The sequence below is a fragment of the Tripterygium wilfordii genome, chromosome 17, assembly GCF_013401445.1.
Source record: "Tripterygium wilfordii isolate XIE 37 chromosome 17, ASM1340144v1, whole genome shotgun sequence".
In the NCBI taxonomy this organism is placed as follows: Eukaryota; Viridiplantae; Streptophyta; class Magnoliopsida; order Celastrales; family Celastraceae; genus Tripterygium; species Tripterygium wilfordii.
The window spans coordinates 4,331,367-4,352,475 of record NC_052248.1 but is presented as its reverse complement, the minus strand read 5'-3'; the positions used below and the strand labels follow the sequence as shown (position 1 = coordinate 4,352,475).

The following is a 21,109-nucleotide window of genomic DNA, read 5'->3' as shown; positions in this document are numbered from 1 at the left end:
GGCAGGATTATAGGTACTTGTGGATAAATAGTTGAATGGAAGTTTAGCATTTTTCAAACAAAAGGCCAAGAAAAGTCCAAACCACAGTTGGAGAATTCCAACAAACTCGATCCCAGAAACTGGCAAAACGGTAAACCATCTGTTGTTTTTTGTTAATGAAATATTGAAAATCGCACTCACGTCTTCCTTCTCTTCCTTCCGCTTTCCCCATCTCCAATTGACAGTTGTTCTTCCCAATTTTGCAACACACCCACCCTAATCCAGTTGCAGTCCTCTCACAGATACTGAACAGACAGTTATAGGTATATTATCTTCTTCAAGGTTTTATTTTCTAAAGTATTGCATGATTCTTTTATTTCTTGCATACATGTCGCTTTCTTTGACGATATACCTACACAATGTGCACGAAATCAAGAATTTTGGATACTTATCAACCGATATTGATAATTGTGTTCCGCCCTATGTTATGTTGGAATCGCTATTGATTCCAACCCTTGTGGGGAAGAACAAATTCACATCAATAGCAAGAGTGACCAAATCATTATCAATGCACACATCCAAATGTCTAAATGTCCACAAAACTTCTTCAAGAGCAAAATCATCCATTAAAGCTTAAACATGAAATACTATCCACATAATCTAGCATGCACAAAAGCTAATCACAGCAACAAACCCGGATAATTTATACATGCGAAGTTTAACCAAATGCCCCATATGTTTTAAAAAGAAGATCCAAAAGTAAATCAATAGATCAAAGTTCCGTCAAAGAAAGATTTTCTATCAGCCTCTACCCTTGAATGGAATGGCTCTGATGATCAGCTGGTGGTAAAGTGCAGCAAGTGCAGCGCCAATGAAGGGGCCAACCCAGAAGATCCACTGAATCAAAAGAATAAAGGTCATTCAGTACATGTAAGCCCTATACATGAAAATGTCATCCATGATTCAAGTGAAATGTCAAAATGAACTGGTTTATTTCACTGACCTGGTCGTCCCATGCATGGTCCTTGTTGTAGATGATAGCAGCACCAAGGCTTCTGGCAGGGTTGATGCCAGTTCCAGTGATTGGAATGGTCGCCAAATGAACCAAGAACACCGCAAACCCAATTGGGAGTGGTGCCAATATCTGTGATTGAGAGACATAAACAGATGAAAATTTTGTTATCAAGCAGACTGTAAATGGCAAGTGAAAAAGAAGAAATGTCCGGTGATGAGGCTCAGATAACTATGCATGGGCACTGCTAGTTAAGTACTAACTACTAATGAAAGCAAACAGGATAAAAATACCTTTAGATGGATGCTGTATAAATTTGCAGACATTTCAAAAAGGTTTACATGTGATTCACTTCAAAAAAAATGTGAAGAGACAAGTTAAGTCCAAATGCAATGGTCTGGGTAATCCAGGCTTGGAGTAATCAGATTAAAAGGAAATCTATATACGATTTTGCCCGAGTTGAAGAAGAAGTTCATCTTAGTTAGCCGTTATGGTCGACCATTAATATACTAAGGCGACCAGAACAGTATATTTGACAGTTAACGATCATCGGATTGCAAATAACGGAGGGAAAACACTGCATGTTCAAGTTTCCAGTTAGACCAGAACAGTATATTTGCCAGTTAAAAAAGGCCATGGAGAGCTCTAATATGAATTAAGATTTATCAGTAACTTTTCAGCTAATATTTGGTTAGATCTCCCCAGAACCAGCAAGTAAAGGAAACCATCCAAGCTCCAGCTAAAAAACCAAACTCTATCTGTGTCTCATCTATCTTTAAGCTAACAGACAGTCGCTAATATAAGAAAATTTGAACCAAAAAATGCCAAAACGTGAGCTAGGTAGATGAGAGATACTTACCGGGACATGGGAGTCTCTGGCATTTCTCTTGGCATCGGTTGCAGAGAAAACAGTGTAGACCAGAACAAAAGTACCAATAATCTCAGCACCAAGGCCATCGCCCTTGGTGTAGCCAGGGCTCACCACGTTGGCACCACCACCCCTCAACTGATACTGTGATGGCTGAAAACCTTTCACCACTCCAGCACCACAGATCGCTCCAAGACATTGCATGACTATGTAGAAAATTGCTCTGGTCAGTGACAATTTCCTTGCCAGGAAGAGACCAAATGTCACTGCTGGGTTAATATGACCACCTGACCCACACAATGAAATTGAGAGAGAAAATTAGTACACCCTTCAAAACCCTAAGAACCCAAATTAAAGGGGAAAAAAAAGAAGAAGAAGAGGGAGAACGGTGGTGAGAACCTGAGATTCCAGCAGTGCAGTAAACAAGGGCAAAGATCATGCCACCAAAAGCCCAAGCAATGCCCTGAATACCCACAGAAGCACACTTGTTGGGGGCTTTGCTGACACCCATGACAGTGAGGACAGTGATGTAGAGGAAGAGGAATGTGGCCATGAACTCTGCAATTCCAGCCCTCCAGAAAGACCATGACTGAAGCTCACCAGGCTCAAAGAGAGGAGCTGGTGGTGGCTCCTTGTAGTCCTTGTCTGTCTGTGCTGAGGTCCCTAAAGGTTGCCTCTCTGAGTACTTGTTGGCTCCCAACTTCACATCCTCTTCTTTCCCCTCCATTGTTTCCCCTCTCTTGAGTTTTCTCTCTCTTTCTGTATAATTTGCAGGCTGTGAGCTCACTCAGTGTTGCAGGAGGAGAGGTCAGTAGTGGGAATCACTTTATAGTGGAAAAGTGGTGGTTTATAGAAAAATAGAATATTGAATATATAATAATATACCAAAATGCCCTCCATGTTCAAAACAATTTCAATTATATCCTTCTATGATTCTTTTTTATTTTCCATAAATTTAGTTACTAACATAAATTCTTTAAATTGATCTTTGATAAAACCATTGTTTGGAAATTTATTTTGTACAAAAAGATCAATGAGTTCTAGCAATAATAGTAGCTGTTTTACAACATGAAATTCTTATTCCAAATTAAAACAAACAACCATTGCAATTTGCAACTCATACTTTAAAATTTTGTTTACTCAGAGTACTAAAAATAGTACTAAATTGTAGGGGAGGAACGAACATTGAATACTAGGAAGGGCGAAACTTAGGGTAGGATTCACCCCCGAAATTTTTTTTTTTTGGAATTTATACAAATTACTTGTTAACATTAAGATAAAAGTAAAAACTATATTCATAAATTTGATAAAACGTTTATAATTACTTTTTTCGAATTCTCATATTTTGATAATATTGTATAATAACCTCATTAGGAATTCGTTCAAACACTCTTTCTCAAGGTATGTACCTAGACCAGTAAATTGTAATCCCATGAACCACTACAAATGCATTGTTACTTCGCATATCAAAAATGTAACTCTTCAACTAATTCTTAAGTGTCATTAGGGGACACCTACTTAAAATTAGGGGGAGCACAAAGGAAGTTGAACTAAATCATATGTTCATGTTAAAAAAAAAAAGTTGGTGAAGGATGAGGTGGTAGGCAAAATAAAGGTCATGGGGGCATTTTTGATATGCGTATTGATAATGTGTATTCTAAGGACATTTGTTAACGATTCACTACAACAAATCATAGTATGTCATGTGTCATGAACACTCTCTCACCTAATTTTTTAAACTTAAAATACATATTTTTACACATTCTGACATTTTAATGCATTTTTTTCATCATTATCTAATATAATAAGGATACACATTATCCTTTTCCTTGTGATATTTAAGAAGAGGAATGAGGGGCATTGTTGTATGTGGGAATCAGAGACCTAAATTTGTATAAATAACTGTGGGTTAAAAAAGAGACATTTCTGGAAAGTGCGAAAGGTGCAGCCCCAATTGTCAAGACGATGGGTTGTCCTTATCTAATCATGTTGTTGGACACAATTCTTAACTCTCTTTAATCCTATAATCTTAACACCTAAGCAATATATACTCATTTAATCTATTATGGATTGACCCAGTTTTTTTTTTTTTTTTGCCCTTTTTTGATCGAGTTGGCTGTTTATCATTGACGCAGCGTGAAACAATCAACGAAAATACAAACGTAAATTCTCAAGAACAATCTTGGAGTCCATCAAAGAAAATTGGTTATAAACCAAGAGTTTATTAACTTCAATAATAATCTAAATAACAACCAACCAACAGCTTAAATAGTCATTAGGAAACCCTAATTAAGTAAAAAGACCAACAAAGACATTAACTAAAACAGAACAAATTAAAACGAAAAGTTGATCAAAAAAATAAAACTTTGACCACCCGTCAACCTGTCTTAAACAGGTAATTTAAGCTTGAAAACAATCTCAAACAGGTAAGAACTTACAGGAATGCTATGGAGGACGAAAATCAATATTCGAAAACATATTATAATAGGAAATCTTCCAACCAAGTCAAAAATTACGGTTGTTTCTTCTCTTCAGCTCTCTTGAGTTTTCCCTTCTCAATTTCATCTTGATTCCCATCAATTCCTTCCTCAAACGCGATCACCACTTGTTCTACGTCAATCATTGTGTTTTTTCTGCTACAAGAAATTTAAGTTATTTCCTGTTTAGCTAGAGAGAGAGTGGAATGATTTAAATATTCAACTTTTTTTTTTGAAAAATGTTAATATTCATTAATAAAAAAAGATAAACAACCATTTACAAAGCCCAGCTTGGATTCTCACTAGAGGTGGGATGGGGCGGGGTGAGGGTGGTTGGGTTTGGATTTTGGGTTCCGCAATTCTTTCAAACCTACGAATCAAGTTCAATGGTGAAGAAAAAATCAGATAAGTTTTAAAAATGTAAAAATATAAAATAAAAATGTGTAGTGTGATATGATGTGATGTAATACATTTCTCAAACCATCATATTCAAATTGTAAACTCTTCGATTTTAAATAAATTACGGAGCCTATGATTTGGTTGGGTTTAGGGATGAAAATATTTTATCTTGAATACTGTAATAAATATAATGCAAGAAAATATTTTTTAAAAATGTGGCTAAGAAAAGTTTCTTTTGAGACCGTTGGAGAAGGGACAACCTGGCTGTCTAAAAAGGAGAAAACTTTTTGAGTAGAGAAGGAGCCAATACCCAATCCTATGCCCGAGACAAACTTGCACTCTAGTGCTTTCTCTTCTGGAGCTGGACCCCACTCATCAACTAATCACATGTGTCGTTGGGCCCCATCACAATCATCAATACAACAATAACGTTGTCCACAATCCTCACCCTCCACATCATCATCAACCGTCCAAAGCATGGATGTTCTTACGTGTGCCAGTCTCTGATGTCATGTTTATAGGTTTTCTTGCATTATCCTTTGTTGTTGTGGGGTGGCTGTCCCCTTACCAACTCATGATTCCCTATATAGTACCGTTATTGTTTTATTATGGGGATAAGAGCCAAAATCGACCCTTTGATTTCCACAACGACGGACTATATTCACTCCGTGTTTTACTTTTTATAGGCCATAGCTAGATGTAAGCATAATGTTGAGAATCAGATAAAAAAGGTGTTAATAATCATGATAAATATGACACGAAACAGTTTCTTTCATTCACTTTTCCCCTTTTTGGGTCCTGAATATTGACTAAACGATTACTCATCTAGTCATCTTTCACGTGGACCCTGCTGTTTGTAACTATTGGCAAAAGGTTGAGAGCATATACACTGTTCGATTTGATGATCTCACTCATATCTTACCCTTTGATTTTGATTGATAATGCTTGAAACAAAAACCCTAATTCAATGAATTTGACACTTCTATGTTTATTACCAAAACAAGTTAAATAATCCAAACAACAATATTTGTTTTCTAGCATGGAAAGGATTGGGTTAGGATGTGTTCTTACACAAATTGTAAAGATAGATACACACGTGTCGAAAAAGTTAAGGCATAAGAAAATAGAATTGTTTTAAGACACTCCACCCTACCTCTACCTACTTATTTACCTACTAGGATAATCATTATATCATTGTCAAAGCTGGTCAAAATTTTCACTCACCCATACACACACGCCTACTTTTTTTATTTTTTAAAAATGCTTTTTAAGAGATAAATCAATTAATAATCCATTAATTGTGTTATAATTGTTGTAAGAGTTACCGTGCAACATTAATTTCAATATGATTAAAAATGTTTGAAATTTTTATAATTGTTAATGTATTTTTTTAGTATAATAAGTTTTTTATACATATATATGTTTTAATGCACTCACTGATTTTCAATGGTTTCACTTATAGGCTAACTATATTTACCAAATATTAAACTAAAATACAAAGAAATAACATTTCAATACTCTTACAATTATGTAAATTATAATACAATGGTTTCAGAAGGAAATATAGAACGTCTACATTGAATGTATGATGCAAGTTGTTCTGTATACGGTGTAACCCATGCAGCTGCGCAATCATACCTATATGTAAACCATTGAATCATAATGGGAGGCATCGGGTAACCCTCTGTCAAGGCAATCTGGACAAAGTGATTACTAGTAACGAACCCGATAGTGATAGTAACATGTTCATGCGGCGGGGGAGGCATTGATCGTAGTGGTAAAAATGTCAAGCACTGTTCAGAATTAAGGAGATGTAATATAACATTGTACCTTGAAGCAATCACATCGACGTGGTCACATTTCCCGTGTAACTGACTTTACTATGCATCCATCCCAGTTGACATAAGATGATGTTGGTCCCTCCACTACTTCGAATGGAGTAGGCACAAGACTATATGATTTCTCCAGTTTGCTTGAACCATATTACTATTTATGTGTTTATTTTCATGTCCTTATGATGGATAGTTCGTTTTTGATGAAATATTTTGCTGGATATGGATTTATGGATATGTATATGTATTTTGGCAGGTTGATTTTTTTTTTCCTTTTTATTTCTGTGTTTGTTGATCACCCAACAATGTTGGTGTGAATGAACAAAAATTGATAATGGCGTGATCATCATTAAAATATTTAGAACTTACGAAAAACACGTCATTGACAGTGGCGTGTAGTGCTATTTTGAGAAATACTTTCACTCGGGTGTTATATTGTGACATATTACGAGGGAGAGTGTTATATTAGTAAAAAACTCGTGAATTGAGCCTCTTATTTTTTTAGGGCTATTTGATTCGTTCAACTTACAACTTGAATGGTCGTTACTCTTTATGGTGAATTTTTGTTAAAAAATGATTATGTAGTAACTTTTTTATGACATGGCTATCAAGGTAAGAAAATTAAGATGACGTGTAAATTATTTGGTCCAAATAATTTTAGAGCCCATTGAAGCCTATTGAAATTCTCTTAAAAAATCAAAACCTACATACGAATGAATCCTAAAAAACAAAGCATGAAAACTTTGCAAAATCAATCTTCATTGTCACCCACCCAGTGACTACTTTCCTGTTCTTCTCGAGATCGACACTTACAAACCCAAGGTGTGTTTTGTGCAAGCTTCGTTTTCATCTTATTTGCATGTATGGTTCTGGGTTGATTTTGGGTTGGATTCGGAGATTTGCTTTGGGATTTGATTTTGGTTTCGAGTTAGGCATACTTCATTTTATTATTAATAAATGACACGTGTCATAATTTAAATGGTCACTGTCACATTATTTCCATGCCAAATAACGTTAAAGACAAATAAAAAGTCATGTCATACACTTAACGGCAAAATGTTGCCACATCAGTATTTTTTAATGAAAATTTAGCATAAGGGCTAACGGACACCAAAGTAGTAAGTTGAAGGGCTCAAATAGTCCCAAAAAAAGTTCAGGGGCTCAATCGATCCGTTTGTGAAAGTCTAAGATCATTTTAACACTTTTCTCTATATTATAAAGATAGTTCATGATTATTCCCATGATAATTTTAATGAAACATGTTTACCAACAAAATAAATTCTGTGTATGTGCAATATTTTTCTTGTATCAGATAAAATTGTAACGGTTTGAAGTTTGTCATTTCTTAAAAAAAAAAACTATTTGATTTCTACCATCAAAACTAGATATTGCATATGAACTTGGTTCCATGAAATGGGATGGGGTTATAATTAGTTATGATTCTCCTCAAAATCATGTTACTTCATGATTTAAAATATGTTATTGAATATGTTGGGTGCTCATAACATTAGAATATAATAAACTTGGAAAAAAATAATCTTAAACATGGTATACTAAAATTCTTTTCTTAAACTGAAAGGGCCGGGGACCACGAAGACAAAGGAGAATAAGAAGACAAAAGACGAAGAATCGTGTATTTTCTGTTTTGTAGAAAATCTTTTTAAAAAAAGACTTCTTTTTGTTTTCTATTGTCACGTCATTTATCATTTATTGTTTTCTAAAATCGCCAACTAAATGAGTTTTTTAGAGTGTTTTTTATTTTTTAAGAAATACAAACATAAATTTTTTAGAAAACACCTAAACCAAACACACTCTAAATAATTCTACCTACTAAACTCTAATATATCATTTGTAAAAAACAAAAAAAAATTACATAGTTTTGGGAGTCATCCCATTTCCCATGAAATGATCTTATAAATATAATATCCTCAACAGAAAGACTGGTATATGCAACTTTTGTGGTAGGTGCAGTGAAAACAGAGATGAAATTGTATGTGCGTGTAATATTCCAAAAGAGTATACAAGAGTATATATACAACAACTCATGAGAAGACCAAACTACCCTTCAAGACTAAAAATACTAAATATACACATCTCTAACACCCCCCTCAAACTCAAGGTGGGTCAAACATCGAGAGTTTGCCAATGAGAAGCTGATGACGAGAAACAGTGTGAGACTTCGTGAAGAAATCCGCCAATTGTGCAGCAGAATAAGTGAAAGGTAGGGAAAGAACATCCGACAGAAACTGCTCACGAACAAAATGACAATCAATCTCAATGTGTTTCGTCTTCTCGTGAAAAACAGGATTGCAGGCAATATGAATAGCACTCCTGTTGTCACAATGCATCAGTGCTCGAAAGAGATACTACATTCTGTTTCTTGCTACGCCAAGATATAAGAGAGTCACCAAGAAACACACAGTAGCCTATAATAGAGCGACGAGAAGTAGGATCACCTGCCCAATCAGCATCTGAGTAGGCCTGAAGAGTGAGAGACGAAGATGATGATAAGAACAGGGACCGAGTCATAGTCCCACTGAGATACCTGAGAATCCGGAGAAGAGCACCATAGTGAACTGAGCTGGGAGCAGACATAAACTGACTCACAATACTCACAGCATGAGCAATATCCGGACGAGTGATGCATAGGTACACAAGCTGACCAACAATCTGCCTGTAGCGAGTCGGATCAGGAAGAGGCTGACCATCAGTCGGACGGAGCTTCACATTAAGCTCAAGAGGAGTGTCAACACTGTGAGTATCTGAGAGAGCAGCCCGACTAAGAATGTCGGAGAGATACTTCTGCTGGGACAGCAGAATGCCATGATCAGAACGAGTAATCTCAATGCCAAGAAAATACCGGAGAGATCCAAGATCTTTCATTCGGAACTGAGACTGAAGATGTTGCTGAAGATACTGAATGGCAGCGGTATCATCACCTGTAATGATCATATCATCCACATACAACAACAGAATCGCCCGCCCCTGAGGGGATGACCGGACAAAGAGAGAGTGATCCTGAGAGCTCTCAATAAATCCAACCTGAGTCACCACCTGACGAAACCGCTCAAACCAAGCCCGAAGGGCTTGTTTGAGACCATAGATAGCCCGGCGAAGGCGACAAACATGCTGAGGAGGAGTGCGAAGTCCGGGAGGGGGCTGCATGTAGACGATCTCTGAAAGATCTCCATTGAGAAAGGCATTCTTCACATCCATCTGAAGAAGAGGCCACTGACTAACGGCAGCAACGGCCAATAAAGTGCGAACTGTAGTCATCTGAGCAACAGGAGCAAATGTCTCATCATAATCAATACCATGTACCTGAGAAAAACCTCTAGCAACAAGACGAGCCTTATAGCGCTCAATAGGCCCATCAGGGCGACGTTTAACCCGATAAATCCATTTGCAGCCAATAGGCCTAACACCAGCAGGAAGAGGAACCACATCCCAAGTCCGAGTCTCCCTAAAAGCCTCAAACTCCTTTGCCATAGCCTGTTGCCACTGAACTAACTGAGAGGCCTCATTGTATGATGTAGGCTCAGACTCCGAATGAAGAGCAGTAAGAAAAGCAGTAAACTGTGGAGCATAAGTAATAACAGAACTATAACCATACCTCTCCATAGGGCGTCGCTCGCGCTGAGGATAGCGAGGAGCAGGAGGATCCATACTAGCAGGGGATGTACAGGTGACCGAGGAGGGTGAGGTAGGATCAGGACTAGCAGATGAGACATAGTCAAGATCACGGGTGTAGTGAAGAGGATAAGGGGTAATACCAGATGAAAGTGGAGGAGATGAAAGATCAGGCTCAATGGGATCAGGTGCGGTGTGAACAGGATCAGGTGCAGAAGATGAGGAGGAAGATGGAGGATCAGGCTCAGTGGGAGCAGAATCCGAGGGAGTGGAAGAAATAGGAATATCTAGAATGGATGTAGAGGAAACAGGAGGAGGGGAAGGAGAAATGTCAGGAATGGGTGAGGGCGGAAGCGTAAGAAAGGTAAGATCCTGAGGTGTCGAGGAGAAATAAGGAACATCCTCAAGAAATGAGACATGACGAGAGATACGGACGCGCCGAGTCAAGGGATCGTAGCAACGATAACCCTTGTGTTCAGCTCTGATACCGAGGAGAACACATTTGGCAGAAACAGGGGACAATTTGGAACGCTCAGGAGGAGGTAAGAGGACAAAACAAGTGCAGCCAAATGTGCGAAGACGAGAGTAGTCAGGTGAGGAGCTGAATAGCCGCTCATGAGGAGAGATACGACCAGACAGAACTGAAGAGGGAGTAATGTTGATTAGATTTACTGAAGTGAGAACAGCCTCAGCCCAGTAAGAACGAGGCACAGAAGCAGAAAGGAGAAGTGCCCGAGTAGTCTCTAGAATGTGTCGATGCTTCCTCTCAGCAACGCCATTTTGCTCATGCGTGTGAGGACATGAGTGCTGAAAAATGGTATCGTGAGAGGAGAGCAACGAGCGCATACTAGAAGACAAGTACTCAAGAGCACAATCAGAACGGAGCGTCTTGATGCGACGATTGAACTGAGTGAAAATCATAGTGGTAAAACGGTCATACACATCGAGAATCTCAGAGCGATGCTGTAAGAGATAGACCCAAGTATAGCGAGTAAAGTCATCAATAAAGGAAACATAATAACGATAACCACAAATAGAAGGGAGAGGTGCAGGGCCCCAAATGTCTGAATGTAATAGATCAAAAACACTAGAAGTTTGGGATACACTGGGGGAAAAGGGGAGTGCTGTAGCTTTAGCAAGCTTACAACCAAGACAAGGACTCAAAGCAGAAAAGGAACTACGACCGAGAGCTCCAGACAAGGAGAGACTCTTCAGTCGCGACTCAGAAATATGACCTAATCGTCTATGCCAGATATCAGGAGTAGGAGAGGCAAGACCGTAAAAACTGGGACGCGAGGAGGGAAGGTGGAGAGACTGGAGATGATAGAGACCACCCACTCTACGACCACTGCCAATCACCCGGCTGGTAGACGGATCCTGCACACGAGAAGAAGAAGGCGTGAATAAAACATCATAGCCAAAATCACATGTACCACCAACTGAAATAAGATTCATGCTCAACTGAGGAGCATGAAGAACAGAGGGTAGAGAGAGATGGCCTGAGGGCTCTGAGGTGGTAGTAATAGAGCCAGCCTGAGAGACTCTCAATGGAGAACCATCAGCAGTGTAAATAGAGGGAATAAGAGGTGTGGGACTACAATCAGTCAACAGTGAAGCATCAGAGGTCATATGATGAGAGGCCCCCGAGTCAAAAATCCAAGTACTAGACATACCAGTGGCTGAGAAAGCAGAGGGTGCTGGAGTGCTACCAGTGCTGGTGGGAGCAGTCATCTGCTCAAGACGCTGCTGATACTGCTGGAACTGTTGAAACTGTTGAATATCAATAGGAGACATAGCAGAAGCAGGAGAAGGAAGTGCAGGAGTAACAACCGCAGCAATAGGAGTGGAGGCACGGCGGCCACGACCACGAGGTCCAACACGACGCTCGGGGTGAAGCTTCCAACAGTCAGCCACAGTATGACCTGGCCGCAGGCAATGAGTGCAAGAAGGACGACCAGATGAAGGTGAAGGAGCTGTGGAAATACCAGAGGGTGCCGCAGCAAGAACACCAGAGAAACTAGAGGGTGCGGGAGGTGGCCTAACACCACCTAGCAGGTGCAGACGAGTCTCCTCTGCAACTAACTCAGCAACTGCAGTCTCAAGACTGGGAGATGGGTCAAGATGTATAAGCTGACCAACTAGAGAACCAAACTCAGGGCGGAGAGACATCATAAACTCATACATATGACGCATATCCCAAAAGGCCACATGAGTAGCAATATGACTGTCAGCAGGGAGAAAGGCCTCCAACTCACGCCAAAAACCACGCATGTGCTGATAGAACTGCTGGATAGACCTATCATCCTGATGAGCAGCAGCAGCCTGAGTAAGAAGAGAATACTGACGAGCCCCACTGCGCTCAACAAAACGAGCAGTAAGAGACCTCCAAACCACATGGGCAGATCGAGTAACCAGATCAGGTCGAAGAGTCGGGTCGAGAGACTCAATGAGATAACTGGAGACTCGATTAGTCCGAAGACTCCAAGCAGCTAAAACATCATCAGAACAATCAACGGGTGGACCATCCGTGAGATAAGATAAGAGCCCACGGCCAAACAAGGCATTACGAACCGTGGCACTCCAGGTAGGCCAATCACTAGCAACGCTGAGCCGAAAATCAGTCGAAGTGGGAAGAAAATCCCGAGGAAGTTCAGAGATGGTCAAGCCAACAGTCGTCGAGGAGGATGAGAGTGACGTAGCAACAACCGAACGCGACTGAGACTGAGTGGCAGAGGAACCAGTCCCCGACAAGGGAGGAAAATCACAGCCAAGAGTTGCCATCAACACAAACTACAATTTCAGAAATCTGTAGGGACTAAACTGTAAGTTCAGAAAGCTGGAGAGACCAAACTACAACTTCAGAAATATGGAGGGAACAAAGTGCAAATTCAGAAATCTAGAGGGCCAAACTGTAATGGTAAAAAAAATTGGAGGGACCAAACTGAAAATTCAGAAATCTGGAGGGCCAAACTGCAATGTTAAAAATATTGAGGGACCAAACTATAAATTCAAAAATCTAGAGGACCAAACTGTAAATTCAAAAAATCTGGAGGACCAAACTGTAAAGTCAGAAAGCTGGAGGGCCAAATTGCAAATTTTAAAAAAAAAAATCTGGAGCTGGTTCGATCCCACATTGTCAGCTGCCACAATCAGTACCTGCCTTCCGTCGTCCTAGAATTTATACCTTTCAGGTGGCTTTTGTTTGAATCTCAAGTGGGTCGAATGAGAACCAGAGATGGTGCATAAACCCTCCAAGGCCGACAAGAAGCTCTCTTATGATGCAAAGCTGTGCAGATCTGGAGAGACCATCCATAGATGGTGCATAAACCCTCCAAGGCAGACAAGAAGCTCGCTTATGATGTGAAGCTCTGCAGATCTGGACAGACCAAATAGATCTTGCGCATGAGGAGAGTGATCTCGCCGAAGAGAGAGATCTCGCCGGAGAAGCAGTGAGCAGAGTGACAGCAGGAAGCTCGCTGGAAAAAAAAGAGAGAGTGCGGTGGCAAACGGCAGTGAACTCGCCGGAGAAGAAGAGGGCCGCCGCACGAAAGAGAAAAAAAAAACTAGCTTCGATACCATGAAAACAGAGATGAAATTGTATGTGCGTGTAATATTCCAAAAGAGTATACAAGAGTATATATACAACAACTCATGAGAAGACCAAACTACCCTTCAAGACTAAAAATACTAAATATACACATCTCTAACACGCAGGATATCAATGCATGGCGTATGGTGATGTGCTATCGGATCCTCTTGGGTGAATGGATTCATTGTTACAGTAAAAAAATTGATTTTAAAATTTAAACAGCTAAAGATCTAAAATAAATGAGAGCAAATAATAAAAATAAAAAGAAACAGGAGAGAAATGAAGAGTTTTATGTTTGGCTTCCTCAACTGTGTGCCCTGTCATTGTATATATGTGAGTGTGTATACCATATAAGATTACATAAAGACCCTTTGTACACATTAACTCTAATACGCCCCCTCAAGCTGGATGTAAGGACACTACGGACAGATTGTCCCGAAGCACAGTAAACTGTGGCGCGGAAAGACCTTTAGTGAAGACATTTGCCAGTTGCTCCTGAGAAGGAACAAAGCGAACAACCCCAATATCTTTATGTAAGACGCGTTCCCGAACAAAGTGATAATCAACCCCAATATGTTTAGTACCCTCATGAAAGACAGGATTGGCAGTCAAGTATGTAGCACTGACATTTTCACAAAGTACCTTGGCAGGATGAGACAAGAAAATTCCGAGATCCCGGAGCAATTGGTGTATCCAAATTGTTTCACAACATAGGCAACAACCCGGTACTCACTCTCAGTGAAGGAATGAGACACAATGGTTTGCTTCTTAGCAGGCCAAGATATGAGATTAGGACCCAAAAAAATGGCATAACCCGAGGTAGATCTACGACTATCAGGACAATCAGCCCAGTCAGCATCAGTATACGCTGTAAGAGTGAAGAATTTGGAGCAACGAATCAAGTGCTAATCATGGGGGCTGTTGGTTGTTCATGACCAAGAGAGGTCGAAGGCATGGTGAATGAGGAGATGGGCACAAAAGTAGTTGAGAAAGGAGGAGGGGCGGAAGCAGGTGGTGGTGGATTGAGGTCAGTCATGGGAACTGACATAGGGAAAGATCCGGCAGCGGTCGACTTAGATGATTCCATGAAAATAGGATTAGGGCTTGATAGAGAAAAGAAACCTAGGGCTCCGATACCATGAAGAGTTTTATGTTTGGCTTCCTCAACTGAGTGCCCTGTCATTGTATATATATATGAGTGTGTACACCGTATAAGATTACATAAAGACCCTTTGTACACATTGACTCTAATAAGAAAGAAGATGATCTTGTTTGTGTTTCAAACTTCATTCAAGAGTTCTACCTTTCCAAAAGGATGAAGGCATGGACGAAACTATGTTGAACTAAGGGGGCCAAAAAAAATATAATAGTAACTTATACATATATAAATAAATAAATTTAGCTAAGAGACTTAGCCCCCTTGACTTTGGTGGACTAAAACACATGTGACAAAGTTCATAAACTAACTAATATCAATACACAGATGCTTGAAGTTGAATGAAGTGCAATGGCGACAAGGTGCCGAGGTTATTATGCAATATTATCAAAATATGAGAATTTGGAAAAAGTAATTATGAATGTTTTATCAATTTTATGGATATGATTTTTTACTTTAATCGTAATGTTAACAAATGATATATATATAGAATCCAATTTTTTTTTTTCCCTCACACTAAGTTCCATGCCCCCTTATGTCTAATGCTGGCTCCGCCATTGGATGAGGGAGATGAATATATGCAACTTTGGGTTCTTAGGCGTTTGAGCATTAATGTTGACCCTTCGTTCTTCTAAACTTCAATCAATGCAAACTAGCCTATAGAAAATAGAGGATTGATGTGCCGAGAGTATATGTATCTTTGTGCACCCAATATATTAGTTTTTGTCCCACTTTGAGTTAATTGAGCATTGATATTGCCGAATTAATTCATATTTACAAATCTCAATTAAAATGCATGAAATGGAGGAAAGAGAGCACAAGATCGAGTCAAATTCAACTCCAGAGCCAAACCCCGATCGATTGAAAGTGAAGCTCGATCTGATCGATCAGGATGTGTTTCAGCTTTTGCTATGCATACCCGAGAAGAACTCCATGGCTCCGTTTGGTAGAGTGGAAAGATTAATTTTCAATGCTAGCAGAAAAACTGTGAAAAAAATCTGAGCTTAAAGCTGTGAAATATGCTGTGAGATGTTTAATGAAGTAAAAGTTGATGCTAGCGGAAAAACTGTTGAAATAAAGTATTGACGGAAAAATTGTTGAAATAAAGTATTGTTGAGCTTTTTTGATGCTAGCGGATCCACTCCGCACGGTGTGTTGTTTGGTAGAGCATCAACTGGCAGCGTTCCGCTTAGCGCTAACATTGTGGAAAATGCTTTCCCAAACAAGTAGCATATTTCATAATTGTCACCATTCAGTTTTTCTCATTTGTTCAATTCAAACACTATATTCTTGGATGCTGAAACCATATTTCGTTGAACACAAAGTTCTATGGAGACACATGCATGAAAAATTAATGGCTTACATAATATGTATTCACCTTACTATCAATTAACTAAATTATTTAATAAGTCACATTAGGTACAAAATCGAAAGTTCACTATGTTCTCAAGGGGTAATAGCACCTTTGGTCACTGAAAGATTTCTCATGTTCAATTTACACACCGAAAGATTTTTTGTGCCAATTCGATACACCAAAGATTCAAATTGTGCCAAATTATACAATCGGGTAGATTTGTCAAAACAGTTTTGGGCAGTCAACGTGCCTATATGACGCGTTGACCGTTAAGTGTTAATGAAATGGCAAACAGTGTTAACTAGTGGTGTGAAAAAAATTGGGTTAATAGCACATTTGGTCACTGAAAGATTTTCAATGTTCCAATTTGCACACCGAAAGATAAGCAAAAATCGATGCTTCCATTCTTGCCTTTCTCCTGCCAATCTGAGATAGTCAGACAAACGGCGAAGATGCTGAGACGACGAGAGTGAGAGACGTTGAGACGGTGAGAGTTTGGGCGTCGTGACTCGTGAGTAAGAGTAAGAGATAGTAGATGACTAGGTCTAGAGGAGAGACTAAGAGACACAGAGGCATATCATAGACTGAGAGAGACAAGAGTGGGGAGGCAGAGATTTGGGTTTTGGCTTGTTTAAGTTTTGCCCTAAAATCTGGACTATTGATTGTAACAATCAGTGGTCCAGATAATTTAGATTATATATTATTATTAATTACACCTAAATGTCACTTAAATCATATTAAATATATATAAATTATAGTATTTAATTATACCAATCGGTTCAGTTAAAACCGAACGATTTTCGTAACATTACAAAAACCGACCATAATTTCCGTTGACAGCCCAAAATTAGACAAATCTATCCGATTATGTAATTTGACACAATTTGAATTTTTAGTGTATCGAATTGACACAAAAAATCTTTCGATGTGCAAATTGAAACATTGAAAATCTTTCAGTGACCAAATGTGTTATTAACCCAATTTTTTTTCACACCCCTAGTTAACACCGCTTGTCATGTCAACAACGCTTAACGGTCAACGTGCCACATGGGACGTTGACTACCCAAAACTGGGCAAATCTACTTGATTGTGTAATTTGACACAATTTGAATCTTTGGTGTATCGAATTGGCACAAAAAATCTTTCGGTGTGCAAATTGGAACATTGAAAACTTTCAGTGACCAAATATGCTATTAACCCATGTTCTCAATCATCATCGTGATATCCATGGGAATGTCTATTATTGCTTTAATTAATTATGCAAAGTCTTGGTTCTAGGATAAAAGTTAACGCAAACTTTATTGAATCCCAACATAATTAATACTCATTAGTCTTTATCACAAAGGTTAATGTAATGTAACATTTTATATATCACAATATTTTGAGTACAACACAACAACGAGAAAAATAAATAAATACAATTTATGCACAATAAAGTATTTTGACCCTAACAGGAATAGATTCACTAAATTTCTTAGACAATACTAGTGAAACTTTACGAATCCACATTGGATTCATGGATCAGATGGATGTCTTGAATCTTGATTGCTCCTCTCCTCAAATATCATATTATAACTTCTTTCATAAACCGTTTAAACGTTGCATAACGCTTAACAATTTTAATCGAATTCCAAATGTGTCGAGCTACCTTACTCCAATCTTTAGAAAGAGTTTTGCACAAAGTTTCTACTCTTTCATACTCAGACGATTACATGTCCATTCCAAATTACTCGTTGTATCTTGTCATTAATATTAATTACATGGTTTATCAGGTCTACATCGTTATTTTAACAAGAAGAATCCAAGTCCTCTTTTCACTCTTGAAGTCTATCTTGTTTAAAACGTGATCCTGGAATCACTGGAGTACTAATTAAAAAAGACATTTTGTATCCTGTAATAAATACATAATAATATAAGATAGAATTTACTCATAAGGTAGCTAATAAAGAGTGTAATAGCTATACTATGATTAAAAATAATTTTTAATCTCTCATCTTGTTTTACATGCTTTTAAATAATTTTCAAAAAAATTTCATAATTTTGGACCAATCAGAAGTATTTATTTTAATTTTCTGACAATTTTATAGTAAAAAATTATAATAATTTTTATGGTAAACAATTTATTTAAAAACATAGAAAAATTAGAATATAATTTTAAGGATTACGATATTTTTTGGGTAAAAAAATTGACCACTGGAAGAGGCCGCACGGGCCACTTGTGCGCGTAGGGCCCACACACCGTCTTCTCGCCCTCCGTCGCCATCATATTTTCACACTCGACTCTATTTTTCATTCTAACTCCAATGGTGTGCTCGATTTTGTCGAAAAACGACATTACATATGACAACCTCCCCACCCGAGCTTTGTTTTTGGGGGTTCTTCAACCTCAATAAACCTTATTTTTTAACCAGAATTTTAATTTCAACCCCATACTTTGGAAGCCTATTCCTCCCTCGTTTCAAGCCCAATTTTGACATATAATATACCGTTGGAAAGTTTATGTTATACACTTCATGAATATATAAAGTAACTAACACTACACGATATGATCTAAAAAATACAAAGTCTCAAAGTTTCAGGTTTGTCACATTTTTTGCAACTTTGCGAGAGTTTGATTTTATGTTGGCAAGTCTAATTTTAACGTATAATATATTGTTATAAAGCTCTCATTACATACTTTGATAATATGTATTTAAATCATGCAATCACATTATTACTAGAAAGATATTAACTCTCAAAGTTCCGGTTTTAACATATTTTTAAAAATTCTCAGATTTCAACAAAATTACCTCTTTATTATACAACATTATATTCAATCTATAACATATATAATCACCAAATTATATGTACCATACGTTTCGATACCAATGTTAGATCATATGATCAACTCAACCTGCATAAAAACAAAAATTACATGCAAGTTTGTCAAGATCTCATGTATGGTGGTCTAAAATACATCACAATGAAACCATCATTGAGTATACCTTTGAATCATAGATTAAATGTAACTTTAATTTTCTTGTGAGAGAGAGCTTTTTTAGAAAAGATTATTTTGTGTATTTTCGTTCTTGGTGTGAAAGTGCACACAAAGTGCATGCCGATGGGGTTGTAACTCCCATTGTCCATTCTCTCAACTGCCATGGCCAGTTGTAACTGCATTAGAGGGGGTGTTGACCCATTTGGGTCATTGGGTGCTCTCCAACATAGATTATATCGACATCGTCATCTTTACTAGTCTTCTTGTGCGTGCAGCGCCCTGCTTGCCTACTTTGTCTTCTTCATTGGTGTAACGTGCTTGCCTGCTTTGCCATTGGAGATGTTCTGAACAACAAAGAAAAAAAAATCGTAAGACAACAAACTAAACAATATTTCTCTCAATTACCTTGGGGATCTAGACACAGCTAGGCTTGACTGGCACATTCAAGTTAGCTTGCATGTGGGATTCTCTGAATGTGAAGAACAACAATGAGTTAATCAGCATTGACATGGTTTTCGTTGATGTAAAGGTAATTGTTACTTATATTGTTCAATATCAAATTTAAGCATGTTAGACTTTTAAAATAAAATTTGTATTTTGATTGAGAATGGCACGCTCATGCATGTGGTTATATGAAATTGGCAGGAAAAAACATTTCGTAGTGTATTGAAGCAGAGGCTCATTTATCAAACTACATATTTCAGGGTCATTAGCAAAGCCGAGTATAAACGGTGACTAGAAGGTTCTCCATTGTTTTTTTTTTTTTAACCGTCAACAAAATTGGAAGATATAACAGATTATGCTACTATCGCCATCGAGAAATGTAAGTTCCAGTTTCAATCACCTAATGAAATCATCAATAGGTTGAATAACAATAATGTTTTGACTAGTTTGTAAGTTATGACTTTTTATTTTTAGCATTTTTTTAGGTTTGTTAACAAGTGTTGGTGCAGTTGAGAAGAAATATGTTAATGATAATTTAGTTAATAAAAATCACATAGAGCTTGAGCTAAAAAGGTAATATTCATGTTATTGTATTTGTCCTAACCACGATCATTATTCTAATTCATAAACCATCCTCTAATGTTCTAGTTTCTTTCATAAAAAAATATGATCCGAACCCTTTATTATGTTTCAAAAATGTTTTCACAGTCAAGTTGATTCATGGAATCACTTTACCTTATTTGGAGGAAAAAAAAAAACATCATCAACACTGTTATCCCAGATCCATACCTAATCTATAAAAAATTTCATGTACATTTTGTGTTATTTTTGCTGCTATTTACACTTAAATTTTAAAAATTTTGTAGTGATTTTCAAATAAAGATAAATATTTGGGAAGACAAAAGTAGAGGAGCTTGATGGTATTTTATCAATGGTTGAATCCCAAAATACTATTTTGATTGTTACTTCAACAACCGTTAAAATTTTTATGGTATGACAAGTCTTAATGATATAAAAATGTTGTCTTCTACATTTTACCGCAATAAACATACGTTAAAATTAGGTGAGTATCGGCTATTATCGACGGGTAATGCTACAAAAGTGTATGCAAATCACGACTATTTAACTTTTTGATCTTCGTACGTTATCGAAAGTTTAACATTTTTGTGAAATTATTATGGTATTATGGTTATCAAAGATTTAAAAATTTTAATCCAGGTAGATGTGGAGCTCTAATTATAGAACTGAAAGTATTATTTGCTTGGACAATGTGAATGGTAGGAAGAGCTATGTTTACAAATGGAAGTGATGGGAGTTTTAGTACATAGACGCCTTAAAGTTTCTTATATACATAAGAAGACAAATAATTAAGTTTTTTACCGCGTATAATTC

At 37.8% G+C, this 21,109-nt stretch overlaps 2 protein-coding genes across 3 annotated transcripts; both read right to left on the bottom strand.

Annotated features, from left to right (window-relative positions):
- Nucleotides 1-562: 562 nt before the first annotated feature.
- LOC119983068 (aquaporin PIP1-3-like) lies at nucleotides 563-2,668 on the bottom strand. Its single transcript, XM_038826725.1, has 4 exons — nucleotides 2,259-2,668; nucleotides 1,851-2,146; nucleotides 983-1,123; nucleotides 563-876 (listed from the first exon to the last, which is right to left on the bottom strand). Exons 1-4 carry the CDS (start codon nucleotides 2,584-2,586, stop codon nucleotides 781-783), a joined length of 861 nt encoding a protein of 286 aa, XP_038682653.1. The 5' UTR covers nucleotides 2,587-2,668; the 3' UTR covers nucleotides 563-780.
- Nucleotides 2,669-11,244: 8,576 nt separating this feature from the next.
- LOC119982179 lies at nucleotides 11,245-13,289 on the bottom strand. Of its 2 annotated transcripts, none has more exons than XM_038825415.1 (2): nucleotides 11,871-13,289; nucleotides 11,245-11,574 (listed from the first exon to the last, which is right to left on the bottom strand). In XM_038825415.1, exons 1-2 carry the CDS (start codon nucleotides 12,976-12,978, stop codon nucleotides 11,537-11,539), a joined length of 1,146 nt encoding a protein of 381 aa, XP_038681343.1. In that variant the 5' UTR covers nucleotides 12,979-13,289; the 3' UTR covers nucleotides 11,245-11,536. The 2 variants fall into 2 exon arrangements, with proteins under 2 accessions (XP_038681343.1, XP_038681344.1); XM_038825416.1 differs by having other exon boundaries at nucleotides 11,907-13,289.
- Between the last annotated feature and the right edge of the window lie 7,820 nt (nucleotides 13,290-21,109).